Source organism: Thunnus albacares, chromosome 1 (genome assembly GCF_914725855.1).
Source record: "Thunnus albacares chromosome 1, fThuAlb1.1, whole genome shotgun sequence".
Lineage (NCBI taxonomy): Eukaryota > Metazoa > Chordata > Actinopteri > Scombriformes > Scombridae > Thunnus > Thunnus albacares.
In genome coordinates, this window is record NC_058106.1 from 21,780,724 (window position 1) to 21,801,619 (window position 20,896).

The following is a 20,896-nucleotide window of genomic DNA, read 5'->3' on the forward strand; positions in this document are numbered from 1 at the left end:
TCAATTGATGGAAAAGAGCTATAATTAATGTCATTAGTTCCACTTGTGCTTTTCTTGCTTTAATAAGTTAAAATGTGTGCCGTAAAAATGGTTCATTAGAATTATATGGCAAGCAGCCAGTCTGGGCTCAAATGTTGCTTTTTAAATTAAAAAGAAAGTTTAACAGTAACAGTGTTTCAAGTCCTTTGGGAGAAATAATTCAGATTTACAGTTTTTTATAGACTCAGCACCTGGACAAGTTAGATGTGTGTATGTTTTCACTACTGGTTATTGTATCTCTCATCATGTTCTTATCTGCAGTCAGTGGTCTCACATGCCATTATCAGATTTCATTCACAACATTACCATACATAACTATTATTTCATAATTCTACTACATATGAGAGACATATCAAGTATAAAAACTTCACATTGTTAAATATACATGAGTTGTTATGGGTTACCATAATGTATTCCTTATATAAAACACATATAAAGAAATCCTATGAAACTTGGTCATTACAATATAAATTCTGTATGCCCAATAAGGCTAGAGTAATACATTTACATAAGATATCCCCCACTAATGTTTTTGTTTTACGTTTTGCTTTTTGTAAAAATGAAAATGAATCACTCACTCACCTTCTTTTTAAAATTATAACTTTGTATCCAAATTTTGGTCAGATTTTAGTTCATTTCCATCATAAATATAATTGAAAACTTTTTGTTAAAGATGTTATAATATATATAAATATATTTTTCGGTTTAGGAATTAGTGTGGTTAAACCTTGTATCAGTTAAGGTGGAAGACATTCATTATTAACTATGAAAACCTAAAATAAAAAAGGTGCTATTTCTGTAGAAAATTATTCATAAAATTCTGCTGTTATTCCATCAACACCATGTGACTTGTTATTTTTATATATTTAATTTCATGTGCAACCTCCTTGACTGTTATGGTAATTCAGTTATGCCAAAAAATAAATAAAAAAAAAAAAACCCAAACATTTGGTAGAGGGATGTGCAAGATTGTTTACATTCAAAAGAAGCTAAATAAAACATAGAAGGAGGAATAAATTAATAAATAAATATGTTTTAAAATATGATTTGGGTCTTTGTTGCTTTTCTATTTTTCAGCTTGACTAGAGAATTCTAATAAAGGTTTATATAAATTGTAAATAAGGTTAAATATGTTTTTTGTATTGGTTCATTTCATTTTATGTAAAAACAAAAAAACAAAAAACGTTACCCTGAAGTCCCCGGATGTGTGACGTCATATCACCGGGACGACGCCGTCTGAGGACATGAGTCGCTGAACTTGAATGTTGCAAACGTCCCATAATTAAAACCCGATTAAACAGCAGCTGTATTCTCACCATGTTGGCCTGTAAACGGAACTTTACCGGCACAATGATCGCTGCTCTCCGGGTTCTTCGCAGTAATCAAGTAAATAACGTTATTCTTTTACGGTCCTTGCGCCGCAGCGTAGAGGGTGAATATGTAACTCTGAGTTAACGCTGCTCGTCTCTGCTCTCCTCAGGTTGTTGTTTCTGGCCAGCTGCACAGATGTTTGACCACACACACAGACGGAGAGGACCGCATCGCAAAGATATTGCGGGAGAAGTTCCCGTTAGCCTCATCGCTCAAAGTTGTGGATATATCAGGTACATACAGATCCGACACGTGATTGGCTGCTCCTAAATTATAGGGAGTGACGTAGCAATTTATTTAGGTGATGCCACCACATCTATAGCTGTTTTCATTGATCATTTAACATCAAGTTTCCTCTTTTTGTTTACATTAAAGGATGGGTTCACAGTTTTTCAAGTCTGTCCTAAAACAACAGTCAGGTGCTCAAATGAACATTGAAATAGGTTTATCTTGTCATAATCATTCCTCCTGTTTATTAGAAGATCCCTTCACAATGCACTTATAATGTAAGTGATGGAGGCCAAAATCTACAAGCCTCCTTCTGTGCAAAAATGTATTTAAAAGTTTAGCGAAGTGAAGCTAATATGAAGCTTCAGCCGTCCAAATTAGTCAAATCATGAAGTTATCTTCAATGTTACAGTCTTTTTCATGCCAAAGTCCCTCTTTTTGTTACTATACTTCCACCACAGCTCAACAGGGAAACACAAAGAGGGAATTTGATGCTAAAAAGACTGTAAATGTGGAAGATATACACTTGATACGACTAACTCAGACTGCTGAAGCCTCATATAAACTTCAGATCAAATTTTAAATTAATTTTTACACAAAATGACTGTATGGACACACTGTGGATTTTGGCCCCCATCACTTACATTGAAAGCACATTTGAAGGGGATCTTTTAACAGCCAGTATGAACAGGAGGAATGATTACAGCGAGGAAAACCTCTTTCAGTGTTCATATCGATGGCCAAAGTGCAGAACCTCCTATCTGCATCAGCACCAGACCGAGCTGAATTCTAACCTTAGTATACTACGATGTAACTATTACATTTACAACACTGTCCCATTTTTACCTGAAAAGAAACTTAATTTTCATTTTAATTTAATTTTAATTATTAACTTCATTTAGAGCATCGTTATGTAGAACCTCTTCCAAATTGCACCAAGTGCAAAAGCTCCTATCTGCAAAATGATCCAGGAAAAGTGGGGAAAAAACCTCTTATCTGCACTTTGCGAGGCACTAATACCTAGTTGGTTTTGTTAACACATAATATATTATGTACTGAGTATCCTTAATAAACAGCATTCTGGAAGAAAACAAGAAGTTTTTTTTAGTTTTCTCAAAAAAGTGCATTTTTCAGATAGGAGGTTTTGCTCTTCGGCCACCTGAATGTTGTTTTAAGACAGACTTAAAACATTGTGAACCTGTCCTTGAAGTGTGCAGTCAGGTCTGCAGCATCTTGCTCCAGCTCTTCACTGAAGCTATGATGTTTAAACTGAATTAAGTATTCAAACCCAAGAATGTTTGTTTTTTTCTGGCTGCTTTATTCCAATTAATATATTCCAGATGTGGAATATATCCATCAGTCTGAATTTCCCTGAAATGATTATTTTCATTTTTGATCAATCTGCTGATTTTGTTTCTCAGTAAAACTTTGGTCCATAAAATGTCAGAGAATAGTGACACTTTTCCATATACTATGATAATAATATCTAATAATATTCTCATTTAAGAAACTGGAAGCAGTGGATTTTTTGGGGCATTTTTTGCTTTAAAAGTAAACAAACTATTAATTGATCATCCGAACTGTTGCAGATTAATTTATTGTTAATTGATTAATTGACTAACCATTTCAGCTTCAAATGGCAGGTTCAGTAGATATGCTTTACCTCTATACATATACAGTATTTACTAGTATATTTACTTGATATGACATTTTTACAGCTCAAATAAAATATTTTGGTGGTTTGAGAGAAATATTGAATCTCATTTCTCTTTTATGAACAGTGGTTTGATAATCTCATCAATATATTCAATATAATTTGATGTTTATGCTTGCTGTGAACTTTCACAAAATGAATGAATTTTCATTGAGTTAAAGTATGGCACCTTCCTATTTGTTACTCTTTATATAATAATTACAAAATCTTATGAATATATAGATCTTGACTTATTGTGTATCAACCATATGGGAACAACATAAACTTGACTCTAAATGACATCTTGTGATTTGTTGTTGTGTTTAGGTGGTTGTGGAGCCATGTATGAGATCCATATAGAGTCCAGTGAGTTCAAAGGAAAAAGGACTGTTCAGCAACACCAGTTAGTCAATCAGGTAAGCCATTATAAAAAATAAGTCCACAGGTAGGTTTGACATATTGTACAGCTCTAATTTAGTAGTCATTTGGGGTTTTTTGTTTGTTTTTAAGAAACTCACGTGTCCAGTGGTCCATACTCTATCAGTACATGCTTGTGAGATATTCAAGAGTGACTTTGGAGGATATGTTGTCAGAACACTGGTAGATGGTCATTTTTGCATTAGTTGAATTTTATTCATTAGTGGTTTTGTTTTCTCCTCCACAGGCACTCAAGGATGAGATTCAAGGAATGCATGGACTGCGAATATTCACTGATGTTCCAAAACATTAGTACAAGTCCTTCTGCTTTTCAATCTATTATGAATGTACAGTTTTAAAGAGGATACTATGTAGCTAATTAGTTTCATAATAATTGTTAATGTGCCAATGGTAGACATGCAGAGGGACATTGTCTATCACAGTTACACATTGACAATGTAAAAATGTGAAATAAATGTAAGATTACAATAAAGTTATCATTGTTTTTACCAGTGAGGTATCCTCTACTCTGAGATTATATATAAAACCGGTGAATGCTACAATACGCACAAAATGACATGGTTAAATATCAAGTCATGTAGGGTTCTTATCAGTTTGGGTCTTCTCAGGGTTGATGATGATGATGATGATGATGATGATGATGATGATGGTGTAATGATAAGCGCTCCTGCAAGTAATAAATAATAAGCCATCCTGAATATTAAAGAAATGCTACAGACCTGCTTTAAACTGAGAAAAAACAAATCAGTTTGTGTAGCTTTATTTTGCTAAGTCACTGACACTGCAGGCACAGTTCATGTGTTACTGTCTCATGAAAGTTGATTGATTTCAAATCAATGTCTAATCATTAGATTGTACTTGGACCTGTTGTATTTATGCTACCTTTGTATTAGTAATGCAAATTGCAATAAAAAGCAGTGACTCCCCAACACATTTTTTTTACTTGACTTTTTAGGCTTTTATATTTCTAGTTAAATTCATCTTGATATACTGGCACCATCTGATGTTTGAGCTAACTTTTGTTATTGTGTTATGAGTTAATATTAAATATTAATACCACACACATAAATATCGTGCAGCTGTTAGAGAACAGATGCTCTTTGGAGCTCTTTGCTCTTTGGAAACAACTGTTATTTTCCCCATCTTTTCTTAAGGTAGTTAGAAAAACACATTTAAAGTTGTTGATCAGCGATGAAACATTCATGACAAACTTGAAGTATGTGGTCTGATCATAAAGAGTTCAACAGCTAAATAGGCTCAAGTGATATAAGCTCATTACACATAAAGTTATTTGTTTATATGCTGGCCGATAAGTGACAGTGTTGTATATAAAGTGTGTTCATCAGAGACACCTTTATTTCTCAACTACAAAATAAACAAATCTGCATATCTTGGTCATTATTGGTCTATAAAATGTCAGAAAATGGTGAAAAATGTCAACCACTGTTTCCCAAAGTCTTTTGTCCACAAATCCACAACCCCAAATATTCAGATTACTGTCATAGAAGACTAAAGAAACCAGAAAATATTCACATTTGAGAAGCTGGAAATGAAATAATTTGGGCAGCAAATTAGGTGGGGATTTAGAAAAATTGCATTTATATATTTTTTTAGAATTTTAAAATGTAAATCCTTGGCCTTATTAGAAGGGTATATATAGGATATTTATAAGACAGAAGCCACGTCTTTCCCCAACTTATGTTATCAATGATCGAAGCCCAGTGGAATTTGCCTTTTGGATCAATTTTCTTTTGAAGAATTTCGCGTATAAATTAACAGCGACAGCAATACAATCACCTTAAATCCAACGTCGTGCTGACGTAATATATCCATGATGCAGACCAAACATGAGCTAAAAACCCAGTGAGTGACGGTGATAATTGGACTTACATAAATCAGGTACACATTACTTTAACGGAATGGCTCTGCCTCTTCTGGATGTGTAAATACCGTTATGCAATTGTTTGTATATAATACATTACATAGCCTACATTATAATACATCCATAATATCAACTTTATAAGGTCAGAGCTCTCCCGCCCACAACAGATGAACAAAAAATAGTAATGCTGCTTAACTATGGCTGCCACTGTAGCCTGTAATGTGTCATTTTTAGGATTTAGGCTCACTATTAAACATTTTTGGTGAAGTGGTTTGATGATTATGAATAATCTTGATTCACATCCACCCAGTCTCCGCCTTCTATCTTTGTTAAATCTTGTAGCTTTCACCTTCACCAATTTCTCAATTCAAAAAAGCGTTGTCAGTGATCTGCAGAGCAACTGTGACAAAACATTTCATAGCTTAACTTGTAAGCAAGAGGTTCAAACATTGCGAAATTCAAGAACCACAGGTGCAAATTATGATAAAATAAGCTAAACACGAGCTACAATACGCTGGAGGAGGTGAGGGGTGATGGGTTTGGGGAGGTGGTCTATATTTTCAAGTGCACCTGAAGGCACCACACTTGTTGGATTTTTTTTTTGTTGCATCACGGGTGCATGAGTTGCATTATAGACTGTAATATAAAGTTTTGTGCACTCATCACCAGCAGATGGTGCATTTCATACTTTAGCCCGCTGCATGCAAAGATATACCAATTATAGCCTCGCCATGGCAACCTTTATTTCAATTATACGGGGCTTCTGTCTGTCACTGGAATGTAAAAAATGTGATTATTCAGGATTGCGTTTTCGCATGAGTAAATGAAGTGTGTGGGTCAGCAGGCATCCTGCCACACAGCGCCTGTGTGCAGGCTGCACAACACCACATCACTCTGAGCCCCCGAGGAGGAGCAGAGAGGCGCAGCAGCTGGGCTTCGACATGGCTAAAGAAGGAGCAGATATGACGGAGGAAACCGAGTACATGATTGACAAAAATGTGGGGAAAGAAACAGAAAACGTGGAATCGTTCGGCGATGCCAAAGAAATGCGAGCGGTGATATTATCAGGTTTTGGAGGTCTGAACAAACTCAGGGTGACCAAGAAGGCAATGCCCGAGCCTCAGGATGGTGAAGTGAAGATCCGCGTCAAAGCATGGTAAATAAGAAAACACCAGTAATAAATTGTATGTGTCTTAATAGATTGTGATGGGCTCTGTGGCCTACACGTTGTATCACCATGCTTGTATTCTGACTCTAAACATAAAATAACACATTTCATGAAGCCACAGGTCTTTTTCTAGTGTAGATGGTTGGCTGTTTGTCTGGAGCTCATTTATAATAAGCTATTAACGAGGAGCAAACTGTGGTCAGAGAGATTCAGTCATTTTACATGTCTGTTTTAATTTATTATTATTCCAGAAAATGACAGCTGAGATAAGTGATGGCAACCCCACAGTTTAGGGAAATTCAAGTGATTTATTTAATGGAGAATGCCTGTTGTTGAGTCTGGCTTTGTATTCACAGAGGAATAGCCTGTGACTCATTGCTGATAATGATGAACTAAAAAGCATTGGGCATTCCTGAAGCTCTTTTGGCCCTGCTGATTCGATAGATGTCAGTGGTCAGGCAGGTCTGCTGCATGGTTTACATCAAAATATTGAATCAGAGTGAGTTCATGTCAACAAACACTAAGGTCCTACTTATTCTTTGTTGCAGTGGTTTGAATTTCCTGGATCTGATGGTACGTCAGGGGACTATCGATAGTCCTCCAAAACCTCCTCTTGTTCCTGGGTTTGAATGCTCTGGAATAGTAGAGTCAGTGGGGGAAAACACAAAGGGATTTGAGGTTAGTGAAATTACAACTGCAGTGATGTATGAATGAATGTTGTCACCACAATATCTTAAATATGCAGTAACAAAATTAGAGATACAGACATGTACTGTGAGTGTAATAATGAGATGTGCAGTCAAGTTAATCCATAATCCCTCCTTTGTGCCACGTGGTTTTTATACACTACTGTCTGCTTGTTCTCCAGCTACCCTAACATGTTTCTTTCAGATAGGCGACAGAGTTATGGCTTTTGTGAATTACAATGCCTGGGCAGAAGTTGTTTGCACACCAGTGGAGTTTGTCTACAAGTTGCCAGATGAAATGACTTTTGCAGAGGCTGCAGCGTTCTCTCTGAACTTTGTTGCCGCCTACATGATGCTCTTTGAGGTTGCCAATCTGCGAGAGGGGATGTCAGTGCTGGTCCACTCAGCAGGAGGTGGTGTAGTAAGTTTCGTTTCCTTTATGACCATTTCATAGCCACAAAACAAGTTCAGCTGTTTCATCCAGCTCTTATTATAACTGACTGCTTACAGTTGAAACATATTGTTTGTTCCCTGTTATTGCCTCATATCTAATAAAAATAGATACTAGACTTTTAATTATTTTGTAGTACATCTTTTTGAACATCCTTTTGAATAATTAAAGTTTTGGAAGGAATGAAAGAAATGTGCAATTATTCAAAAACCAGACAACACTGTTGTTATAACTGATGTTAACCATTAATCAAAAGCATTATACAAACTAGAATTTAATATAATTACAATTAATACATCATATACACTCTATGCTTTTTAATGGATGTGTGTTTATTATGTCATGGTGGATTCTGCTGTTTTTTTGTGATCATGGTACATTTAGAGTTTTTTTCTCAGCCACTGATAAGCTGTTGCAACTGTTTGTTATTTTCAGGGTCAAGCTGTGGCTCAGCTGTGCTCCACTGTACCTAATGTCACTGTCTTTGGGATCGCCTCATGTTTCAAACACGCAGCCATCAGAGACTCTGTGACTCACCTCTTTGACAGAAATGTTGATTATATACAAGAAGTCAAAAAGTAAGCTTGGAAAGTTTGTCTCTACTATGGTTGAAATGCTTTGTAAATGGCTAATATAGGGCTGAAGCATCTGTAATCAGGTCCACTTGATGTATTCTGGCAACTCTTAATTTGTTAACATGTAAGATTAGATTAGATTTTAAGGCATCATCAGGGCAGGTTAGTTGTAGCATGAGACACACTGAACTAATGTGATAACGTGGACCATACTGAGCGTAGAGGGCTGTGCGAGGTTGCAGATGTTACCTGTTGCCTTATTTGGTCTTGTGTGGCCGTGGTCCCCATGGCAACTCACAGCTCATCACAGAGAGCAGCAGAATTGTGTAGGGCGGAGGTCTGCGCTGGTGCTTTGGAACAACTGAGCCAATTAGGGCCGAACATCGATACCCTACGCATTCCATTAACAGCACAGCACACTGCCAGTTTGGACTACAAAAAAAACCCCAACCTTGTAGCAAACATGGCCGGAGATTTGATATTAAATGTTGCAGATTTACTGAAATTATGCTGTGAAGTTTTCATTTTTCATTGCAAAGCTTATGATCATTTACAGAACTCACCATGCTGCCTCCTCCGCTTCAGAGAGCTTCAGCAGTAACTTATTCTTATTTGTGGATACACTGTTGAGCCATACATAAATGAAACACATTACTATATTCTTCGAATTATAATGCATAGGGAATTAAATATTCTTTCATGGGCACTGATTATTTCATGCTTTCTGGCTACATATCAACAGTGGTAGTGGATTAATATGCCTTTCATCTCTCCCACACATTCTTCTCAGGATCAAGAGCAAAGTACAATTAAATTAGTCTTTTTTACAAAAGGCAAAACCATGAGAATCACAAGACCACCAAGCAGTTTAGCCAAGCAGGTGTCCAAGGCCACAAGGCTGAAAGTAAGGAATTCAGGTCCCCTTGTTAATAACATGCCTTTCATTCTTTCATATCCATACCTTTAATTAGTCTCATTATGGCAAACGTGTTGGTCTGATTGATTCTGGGTGCGATAAACCTTTTCTAACGTCTTGTAAAATGTGTTACTGATGAGGAGCAATGTGGACACTGCAAAACGTCTCTTTCTTTACAAGAAAACTGTAGGCAGAGTTAAAAAAAAGAAAATGTGGGTTGCATACTGCAACTTCTGAGTTACACTCGAGAGAATCAATGCTCATATCTTATGAATCCACGATTGGACAAAACTTGAAGCTGCTCCAGAGTATGAGTCACAGGCTTAATATATTTTGGACTTACAGAATATGTTTTGCAAGTTCACATACAGTACCCACAGTCATAAACAAGGCAATACAGTATAAATGTACGAAGTTGGCCTCTGATTGTACTTGAGCTCAAGAAAGTGTCTGTAGATGAACTCTTCACATGTTCAGATTATACTTTTACATGTGTATTCATTTAAATGAGTCCTCTTTTTCAATGGATTTCATCTTTACTTTGGTCTTGATGTTTTAGGATCTCTCCAGATGGAGTGGACATCGTGTTGGACTGCCTGTGTGGGGAGAACACAGGGAAAGGCCTGAGTCTGTTGAAGCCATTAGGAACTTACATCCTCTATGGTAGGAACTGTACTTAATGCTTTGGCTGTGTCTTAATGAAACCTTTGCCTTTCCATTTAATACGTTCAAAGTGGAAATAACTACATTTACAGCCTATTAGTCAAATTTTAGGTTGTTTGCTTCAACTTTGAGGTCAATAGTAGCAGTTAAATGAATAGTTTGACATTTTGTGAAATTTGCTTGTATGCTCTCTTGCCAAGGGTTAGATGAGAAGATCAATACCATACTCTCACATGTGTCCATTAAATATGAGGCTTGAGCCAGGAGACAGATAGTTTAACTTAGCATAGGACTGGAAACATGGGGGAGCAGCAAGCCTGTTAAAGGTGACAAAATCTGCCTAAAAAAAGTGGTCTCTGCACATCTGTAAACTGACAGATGCTTAGGAGATGAAGCAAAACAAAAAAACATCTTTCGCACTTACGTCAGCACTTACAGTAACTTTATTCAACAGCTATGTTTCGGTCAAGCGATGCATTTCATCCTGAAATGCTTGACCTTTCTGACAGTGTGCAGGTGCTAATAATTTGTTTTGAACAAAATCTGCCTGCCAGCACCTCTGAAGCTCACTGATTAGCATGTAATATCTCATTTGTTTAATCCAAAAACTGAAATGTAGAAACAACAAGTTTTTGTTTTATATGGGGTCATGTGCTGGAATATTTCCTGGGAGCAGTTTTTGTATGTATTAAATAAACGAGACATAACATGTTAATTAGTAGGGTACTGGTGGTAATTTAGAGGTACTGGTAGTAGGTAGATTTTGCTACCTTCAGATAGAACAAGGCTTGCTCTAAGTGTAGCTTCATAATATTGTATAGACAGGAGAATGGTATCAATCCTCTCCTCCAACTCCTGGTGAGAAAGAGAATAAGCGTATTTCTCAAAATGATTCTTGAAAAAGACGAGCCACGTATTCACTAGAGAGTGATTGCATCTGGACTGGGTGCAAAACAGTGAGGCTCACTTGAATAAACATACTCCATAGCCTGTAAATGAAATGCCATCCTTATCTTATCTCTGTTAATTACTTAAATTCCTGTCAAGCCTCATGAATAAAGCAACAGAATAACAAGGAGATTAATTAATTAGTTCTAGTTCTAGTTATATGTGTGAAGGCATGCTTGCACAGATATAAGGGTTTAAAGGTGCCAATTGTTCCTCCCCCACCTCACCCTTCATGCTTTGTGGCTGCCTATTATTGTCCAGTCACTTCTGTCCGGCCATTTGCACTGCATACAGCAATCCTTTTATTTTTGTTTTTTCAGGCGCGTCAAACATGGTAACTGGGGAAACAAAGAGTTTCTTCAGCTTTGCAAAATCTGTGAGTCAGAGATGCAGTCTGTCATCAACATTTGAAGGAAACAGTACCCTGTTACTACCCAATGAACATTTCATGGCAAATGAAACACACAAACACACAAATGAGTCACTCAGGATGAATGTGTCTCTCTGAATTATTGTTGTTTTTTTTCTCCAGTGGTGGCAGGTGGAGAAGGTGAACCCTATTAAACTATACGAGGAGAACAAAGTCATTGCAGGATTCTCGCTCCTCAATCTCCTCTTCAAACAGGGCAGATGTAGTCTTGTGAAAGCAGTAATGGACAAACTCTTGTGTCTCTATGACCAAAAGAAGATCAAGCCAGTAGTGGACTCTCTATGGGCGCTGGAGGAGGTAAGAGTTAGATCAGAGGGTGTAAGACAGTGTGATGTCAATGATTATCAAATTAAAATGATCAGATCACAGTGGTGACGTAAACAGAGATGCCAGGGAAGATTTAAAAGACAGCATATAATCTGTTTGTCACTGCTGCTTTCTGTGGGACATTGTCAGCTTTTCTTGGACATTCTTCTGCAGATGGTGGGTACGTTGCATCTTCCTGCTCCACAATTATTTCACTCCCACACAAAACCCAATAGGCCATACATCAATCACTTCAATCTTGATTTTTGCAAACTCTTTTCCATTCCTGCAGAGTCTTTGTAGATGTAAACTAATTACGAAATGTACATGTTGGCTTTGGATCAGTTAAGCCATTGTAGAGACCACAGTGAACGATGATTTGTCATCCAAAAGCTACCAACCACAAAAAGCATTTTCTGTCAGATGTCAATTCACTTTTTCATCAGTTTTTAAGGTTTAATTATCTTGGAGAGGCTTAGTGCCTCATGGATTCTTGGTAATAGCAAGTTGCACAGTGCTCTTAATTCTGCTTCCTATCTTCTGAGAAAACACCTATCTTGTGAAAATAATTTCAAAAAACATTTTTGTAGCCCATTTTACTGTCTACGGACATGAATGTGCATCCAATATGCCAGAATACATTCTGCGCTGGTGAGTTGTTTAATGTAGTGTTCATGCTATCCTCCTCAACTTTAAAGTCTGGAAATATCACTTCACACCATAATATTTACCAGATATACATAACTCAATGGTAAATATCACATGAACTGGAAAGTTTGTCTTCACGAGTTGACAAGGGACATCTGAACAGGTCCCCAACTAATGAGACAGTCTGAGCTGATTGTCTTAGACAGATAAACAAGTCAGCAAAGATGTACAGTTTTAAGTTGACAAATTAGCTTTTTGGTTATTACTTTTGTTTAGCTGTTAGCCCCACAGGTGGTTCCCTACCTTTGCCTAATGGTAAAGTCAAGTCTTTTGCACTGGTCCTGACAGGGTACCAGGAGAGGGTGCAAAAAGCATAAACCTGCCATGTCTTATGTTATGTTTTGTTGGCTATGTTAGTATATTTTAGCACAATCCTTCTTTGATCAGATGAAAGATGTAGACAAAAAGTGAGCAAACATTCTGTTGACCATATTAAGGGCCCTACACAGCCGTGATCCACCTACACCTGTGTCGCAGTTCTCTGCTTGAGAGACACGGTCTCTACCAACAAAATAGCAATCAGAGTTAATAATTGAAGCTTCTTTTGCTTAACTTTGCCTACTCAGCCTGAACACAGAGGATACACCTAACTCCTGCCCTGCCTGTAGCAGCCGTTAGCTGTACAGCTTGCCTTCACCTGGTGCCTAAGTTAACTTTGCATGTAGTCCTGCTAACAACCATGGTTGTGTGTGGAAATTGTCATCTTACCTTTTCACAAGTGAAGGTGGACATCGCTCACCTGCAGGCTGAACTCAGGGAGAAGGACGGGTTAATCCTTTAGTTTTCAACTGTAGCCACAGCCAGGCTTTCCCTTCTAGGAAAGTACTTATCCTGGCTTTCTACGATGTTTTCAAATAAAGCCAGTCAGACGCCATAGACTTCCAACACACACATTTGTTCTTCTTACCGTAAGATGATTTTGCTTGTAGGCCTCTCGTGCAGATGAGGTGAATGGGTGTTTGAATATGTTATGTAAATGTGTATTTACGGCTGCCTTACGTCAAGTTCAAATCAAAGTGCTTAACGTAAGTTAAAGAAAATTATTCATATCAAAACAACAAAACGGTAATAAAGATAATCAACAAACTAAGAAGTGTGCGGTTGAAAAACTGTTTCTCTGTGGCGTCTCTTTCCTTTGTCGCACCTGGTTCAATTAACCTCTCGCTGCACCACACGTACACTACGTCTTGGCTGGTACCAGTCTCAGCCAATCAAGTACAGCCAAACTATGCTAAAAAAAATAAAATAAAAACGGCTCCAACAGTACTGTCCAGTCTTACCCATGTAATTGATTATTTACATCACATACAAGGATGAATTGTAAGAGCTGGATACCAGATCAAAAATGCCCATTCAGTCCTATAAGAATTGCTCACTCAAAGTTTCTAGCTTCCACGTTTGCTTCCGCATTGTGCGGCCCTCTGAATATGCGCAGTGGTGTTTGTCCCGCTGGCTCCGCCCACAAGTTCCTGCTCAGCCCATAGACTTTACATTGTGGTGACGTCATGGATTTTTAAATTGCTTGTCTCAGCTTGAGGAAAGTTTTACAAATATAAAACCCCCATGAATCAAAATTCATAATAGAAAGAGTCATAATTGACCTTATTTGCATTTTTAGGTGTCCTGTCAACAGTTTTACAGACGTCTGTTTTACAATGATGGTGAATGCTTTTTGGGCCACGGGGATTTTTCGCTGCAATACTGATGTATTGCAGCAGTATTGCAGCAGTGGCCACTGGGAAAAATTGGCTGCAAGGCTGAGGGGCAGCGCCCTATCCAGCTCTTATTATGCATCCATGATCACATGCCTGCCCTGTCACTTAGCTGGGGAGCTTTTAAATCTTTTACAATCTTTTAATTTCATGCTTCGTGATACTGGGTCAACCCACATCCAAGGTCACAAACTTGATCTAGTGTTAACCTTTGGTGTAAATATTAGAAACTTATAAATAGAAACTATTTACGTGTGTATTTCTGACCATTTTAGCATTCTCTTTAATCTACTTTCTGCCCCTCCTCCCTAGCAAACTGTCTGCCCCCACTTGCTCTCACATTTTTAACCCCTCAACCGCTAGCACATTTAACCAGGCTTTTCTCTTCTCTGCCTCTGCCCCAGCTGCTCATCCACCCACTGTTGATCAGCTAAATCATTTCAATAACATCTGTTTTGCTACTTTAGACTCAGTGGTTCTAACTAAAGTTCACACCAACCGATCTGACAAAAGCTCTCCCCAGCTGAATGAACATGCTTGTAAGCTTTGAAGAGAACTTAGAAAAATTGAGTGCAAAGCCAAATTTTTAAAGGTTGCATGAGGGATTATAATGCTGCAGTCAAAGATGCAAGAACAAAATATTTCTCCACTATGATCTCAACTACCATCATTTTAGAATCCTGTTTAGAAGTATTGACTGTGTTGTTGGTGCCCCTCTGACAGATATGCTTCTCCCAAACTTTGTAACTTGTTTTTTAACAGATGATTGATTCCATCAGATTAACATTCAACAGCAGTCAACTTCTTGTGGGAGCTTCTAAGTCTAGGAGATTAGTAGAACCCACCCCAAGCTCATCTATTGGCTACCTTTCCTCTTTCAACCAAATTTCCCTTGAAACTCTGCTGAAAATAATTAGTAACATGTAGTCCTCTACCTGCTTCTTGGATATTTTACCAACTCAATTTTTTACGGAGGTTCTCCCCACCATTGGCCTGCACATTTTGTTTATTGTTAACAGTTAGCGCCATTCCTTCAACATAAACTTTTAACTGGAAGTGATTTGCTTAACTGCTCCCATCAGTTGAATCAAAATGTATCCAACACGCCCTCTTAACTTTTTCAAGTAGAATGTTTGGAATTTGTTTCGCAACCAAAAACACTTCAAGAATTTAGATAAAAGGTGTAAGATATCACACAAATCTGACTGCAACTCAGCCTGAACTTTCTATCTATAGTCAGAGAGAGAATATGCTGATAAAATGATTGCTGGCTTCAGATTTTTATTTCTCATGGGAAATTTCCCAGTACTGTTGTCATTAAACTTTGGCAGAATGCTTGGGCCATTCACCGGAACCATTGCGCATGAAGAATCTCATTAGTGGGGAGGATGGCGTGGGATGTAGTGTCAGGGGCACAGCCTGGCTCAATTGTTTTTATGCCTGGATTGAGAATTCAGAGGGCGTTAGTTTACATGTTAACCATGGAAACCTTTTTTTTCTGGAATGAAATGTTGGAGAAAGTGCGTGACTGGAACAGAATAACTGGAGGTTTTCTGACCACTAGCAGTTTTAGTCAGGATAATAAAATTAATTTGTCTCTTTCAGTTAGGAGTCTAAAATTAGGATATTCAAAAAAGTGAACTTACATAAGGCATCTTAAAGCGATTGTCATTGACATAAAAGCACCAGGAGAGTCCCATTAATGAAAGTGGAGCTTATCCTCTCTTCTAAATTTGCTATCTTGCAGCAAAGTGCTGAACAGGTTTATGACCTATTTTTACTCTTGGCTTGATTTGCACTATTTCTTTTAACAAGTGAATACTTGTGACACAATGGCCTCCAGACAAAGAGGTACATTCAGTTGTGTCTGTGTTTGGACTGTAATGAGTGAGCAAGATACAACATCCTGAGTAATTTTTTCTGATGTGTGAACTTTTCTTCACACAGTGATAAAATAGTCAAACCGTGAGAATGTTGTCAGACTTGACGAGACAATGTTGCAATAAAACCAGAATCACAATACGGCACAATTATAGTGTCCTTATAATACTTTGTGAAGGCCAGAATTCTTCACAACTGTTACATTGAATAACCTTTTTCCAACAAGATGGTGACAAGGTGCCACAATTCTTTTTTGTGGCATTTTTTGCCTTTATTGGACACTTGATAGTGAAGTGACCGGAAACAAGAGGGGAGAGATGGGTATGACAAGGGTCCCTGGCTGGAATCAAACCAGGGATGTTACAGTTATGAGGCGCGCCCAACATTTGGCTATGGGGGCGCTCCCAAGGCACCACAATTTTATGAGCAGAAGTCAGGAAGCACCCTCCTTTATTAGATGTTCGTTTGCTACAAAAATGATGCTGCTCAAGACTTGTTGATACATTTGTCTTTTACACATCCATGTAATCTGTGTTCACTGGGGATTTGCGGTTTTCATACAAAGCTGTTTTACAGCAACTGTTTTAGAATTTTTCTTTTTATTGGCTTAAATAAACTACACTTAATAGTGACTACAGAAAAACTGTTTTTTTTATGATAAAAAAAATGATTTACCCAAAATTGAAACCAGCTGTCTTTCTTTTTTGCATTACTTTCAGACTGAAGTCATGCTACTTTTATTGTTAAAAAATACTGAAAGAGTCATTAGTTTTTCTGGTGTTGGTTTAAACTGATATGTTTTATTCTCAGGTTAAAGAGGCCATGCAGAGAATTCATGACAGAGGCAACATAGGAAAACTCATTCTCGATGTTGAGAAGACTCCTACCCCTCTGGTAAACAAAAAAAATGTGTTTTTATACTAGTTTAAGAATGAAGTTAACAGAAAGCACACATGAATAGATGGAGCTGTTAAGTAAATGGGCCAATGGGCTTAATTTCTCAGTAAAAAGTGATCTTAAGGAGTTTAAGTGCGATCCTACAAAGATTTTTTTACTACAACAGCACTTAATGTCCCACTGTAGTAGGAGTGTATGGTGAATTGTTTTCAAAGTAACTTGACCAACTATCTGTAAGCCATTTTATGATATATAAAATATATTTTGACATATAACATATAAACAGAAACTTTAGATTTTTAAATGTCACACTGAATACATTATGGAAGTATAAGACTAAGATGATTGACTTGGTCCAATTTGATCAGTTTGGATGCTAGATTAGATAAATACTGTATTAATGACAAAAATACATACAATTAAAGTATTATATGACATCAATGGTTGATGCAACACTACATGACCAACAGGAAGAAGAGGAGAAAGAGGAGGAGGATGGCAGATGTAAAAGCCCCATGTAGAGCTAATCTAATCATAATTGCATCTTCAGTGAAGATGTTTTTCGGAAAAACACTGATAATATTACAAGATGTGTAAGATGGGCTTCATCATCTCTGTGCCAAACTGACTACTAATTGGCTGGCTGATTCGCAGGGTGGTATTTATTGTAAATGTTGTTAAAGTTACCAATCAGGGTCATGAGGGAGCAGAGAGTGGGATTTCCTCCTGTTTTACAGCAGCAGTTTCCATGGTGATCTCAACATCAAACTCAGAAAAACTTCTGTATTATATGTATAGAAGCTTGTATCCCTGTATCCAGCAGAGAAAACATTTACTGGTCCACTTGATGTCAGCTCACAATCCTGGTCTTTGTGTGTGTGTGTGTGGGTGAGGTACCTCAGTATGCAGTTAATGATAGATCAATAATATTTCTTACCACTAGATGGCCAGCGACAGCACAGAGACCAGTGAAGCAGGGGAGGAAGAAGAGGAGCCTGAGGGAGACAATGACAGCAAGGAGCGGATGCCTTTCATCCATTAGACCTAACAAACCCCTCTGCAACACGCCTATAGAGACTGGAGACGCTACACAGATTCACCACAGAGGATCACGATGACAAACGAGTGTTGTGCAGTATGTGTGTATGTATGTATGCATGTGCTGTATGCATGTATGTACAGAATGTGTTTGTGCTTCTTGTCTGTTACTTATTGTTTCTGTCAGATAGCAAGTTTGGGTAAATTAAGACTGACAACAAGTGCCATTCTCAGAATAGTGTTATTATATAATTTACTGTATTATGAAGTAATTTTATGCTAGTCAAATCTGTGATTAGGTCTGTGTCCATTTTACAGTTAACTGCATCTGCCAGTCCCTCAATTTTTTTATCAAATTTATCAGTTAATTGAATTTCCAACAGATTTAATATGCATTGAAACCTGCTGACATGCTGTTATTAGTTTAAAAATAGTAACTAGTAAATCAAACAAGTGTCATATACTATAACAACTTAAACATGTCTAAACATTTCACAAGATAGGAAAATGTGTTATGTTAAATCCCCCCCTTGTCCTCAATGATGACAGATGAAGTTTGAGAAAATGACTCCAATGTTTTCCTGCATCTGACCATGGAAATTAATCAGTGATTCACATTCTCATATTACAACAGCAATGTGTAAGACAGGAGAGGTAGAAAAGTCTGTGTGTAGATATTTGCATGATATTTAGTATTCTTAGGTGCCAATCTTGTAATATTTTGGGATCACCAGTGCCTTTGAGCTGCAAACACTGTACCACTGTTGAGTGTTTGATACTTGAAATGCTTTCCTCGTGTGAAGTTCACTTTGAACAAACCAACAAAACAAGTATTTTCAAAAGTATGAAAGCTGATACGTACATAATTAAAAACTATTCATAACCTGGTCTTAAAATGTAGTAAGTTGATAATGTGGTGCCATCATGGCTCTATTTATGTTGTGAGTTATTAGATTGCGGACACAAAATTGTATTTTCATATCTCTGACTAAAATATGTGACCCCAGATAGGGTTACATGTATGTTAAGGCTACAAACATTGTAATTTTCTTAAACATGGGGATAAAACAGAGCTGAATATGAGTTTCAAAAGGTTAAATTCATATCTGTGTCAAAATCTTGCAGAATATATGGATAAAAGAGACACTGAGATAAATCAGTAAAGTCTGATATGTCTTAGAGGAGGATCAAGAAGTGGTCAGTCAGACTGTGAGCAGTCGAAGGTTTTCTTGTCTGACCAAAGTTGTTTACTTGCTGGTGCCTCAAAACAAAAGTGCCATAAGACTCCAAGATAAATTATTTTTAGAATGAAAGCTGGTGTATAAAGGCAGGGCGATTTAAGTCTGAGCAACACTGTGTATTACTTTATTTGTGTGAAGATATTATGCCCTCTGCTTTACTCCAGATCTGTGAGTTGTTAATCAAATGCAGGAAAAGAACAGTTGACAAGAAATACACACACCCTGATGATTTAGATGACTGATCTTTCTTTAGCCTTGCACATTTAGTGTGTTTTATACTGTATCAGTCATTATTTATCACTTTACTTGAATTGTTAAAATGAAACCAGAGTATACAACAAGAAGTAGTTTCTCAACTGTTAAAAAAACAATAAAACAAGTCAATTCTTTGTAATCAAGCCATTTTAAGAAATTTCTAAGAAAATATGATCAACCCAGTTAGAGCAAAACTAACAGGAGTAAACACTGCTTGCCTCTAAGTTGAATGATAGACAGTGTTAATGGGTATAGTAAAGTAATGAAGTAAATTATTTTAGAAGTTAATTTCTAGGCCTGGTAATAAGGTTAATGATGTTTAGACACTTTGGAAATACATCTCAATTATAATATCATAAATATCATGTGTAAATGTGTGTGTGTGTCTGTGTGAGAGAGTGAGAGACTGCATGTTTTTTGTGTGTTTATTCATATTGCCTTGTAAAAAAAGAAAAACATAAAGAAGTGTTTAGCACTGTAATGTTTTTACAAATTTCCTTTTTAACTATGGTTTACCTGTGGTCGTACATTTTTGTCAAGTTTTGTTATCTTTTGTTGTGCACTTTCTGTTTACTTGAATAAATTTATCTGCAAAGTATTCTGTGAGAAATGAGAATTTTCTTTTTCATAATTTTGCATATTGCATTAAAATTGGTGTTACTCATCTCCTTTAATATATTTCAGAAAATAATTATTGTGATAGATTTTCTGCATCTCAAAAACAATGGACCTTGTAGGTGGATAAAGCAGCTTATAAAACAAAGTGAAGGGCTTTTCTTTTTTGTATGTGTTTAGTTCTTAGTTTAAATACAAATGCCTCCTGTCCAATCATTGCCTTTTTTTTTTTTTTTACCCCTGAACAGGAACCACTTGCCCTTTGGGTTGCGGTGGGGGTCTAATCGAGTACGCTGTTGCGGTGATTGCTCCTTTTGTCTCCTCTGTCTTTCCAGCCTAGCCCTTGTGTCACACAGGAGGATTTCCCTGATTAGGCCTTTCTCTCTCCCACACATGATTCTGGTAGCTGTCATCTCCTACCTTTACCCCTATCAGTACCCTTTGGAGTAGGAGCTGTCCTTACTTGCCTCCTACCTTGCTTTTTAATTTTTCATAGGCCATGGCGGCAGTAACATCCCCGCATTCATGTCCCTTTTGGTTTTCTCCACCAGGCATTGTTCCCAGTCCTCCCCTGGATCCATTACCAGGCCCTGCATTGCTTGTAGGGCCATACGCCTGGGGGGTACTTGAGGGCAATCCCAAGAACAGCCTCTAGGGCCCTTTCACAGTAATCAGCTTGATGTTCGCCTGGTTGCCAGGTTGGCACTATATCCCCTAGGAGTTGTATCTCCTTTACTAGTGTGGGTGTTGTTGGA

At 37.4% G+C, this 20,896-nt stretch overlaps 2 protein-coding genes across 3 annotated transcripts; both read left to right on the forward strand.

Moving 5' to 3' along the window:
* Positions 1-1,236: 1,236 nt before the first annotated feature.
* Positions 1,237-4,698, forward strand: bola3 (bolA family member 3). The gene is made up of 4 exons (XM_044349429.1): positions 1,237-1,425; positions 1,520-1,643; positions 3,659-3,747; positions 3,996-4,698. Exons 1-4 carry the CDS (start codon positions 1,357-1,359, stop codon positions 4,059-4,061), a joined length of 348 nt encoding a protein of 115 aa, XP_044205364.1. The 5' UTR covers positions 1,237-1,356; the 3' UTR covers positions 4,062-4,698.
* A 1,617-nt stretch (positions 4,699-6,315) lies between these two features.
* vat1l (vesicle amine transport 1-like) lies at positions 6,316-20,136 on the forward strand. 2 transcript variants are annotated; one of them, XM_044349448.1, is made up of 10 exons: positions 6,718-6,807; positions 7,176-7,281; positions 7,368-7,497; positions 7,711-7,926; positions 8,392-8,534; positions 10,007-10,110; positions 11,379-11,434; positions 11,591-11,785; positions 16,906-16,989; positions 17,936-20,136. In XM_044349448.1, exons 3-10 carry the CDS (start codon positions 7,390-7,392, stop codon positions 18,032-18,034), a joined length of 1,005 nt encoding a protein of 334 aa, XP_044205383.1. In that variant the 5' UTR covers positions 6,718-6,807; positions 7,176-7,281; positions 7,368-7,389; the 3' UTR covers positions 18,035-20,136. The 2 variants fall into 2 exon arrangements, with proteins under 2 accessions (XP_044205375.1, XP_044205383.1); XM_044349440.1 differs by lacking the exon at positions 7,176-7,281 and having other exon boundaries at positions 6,316-6,807.
* Positions 20,137-20,896: the final 760 nt, after the last annotated feature.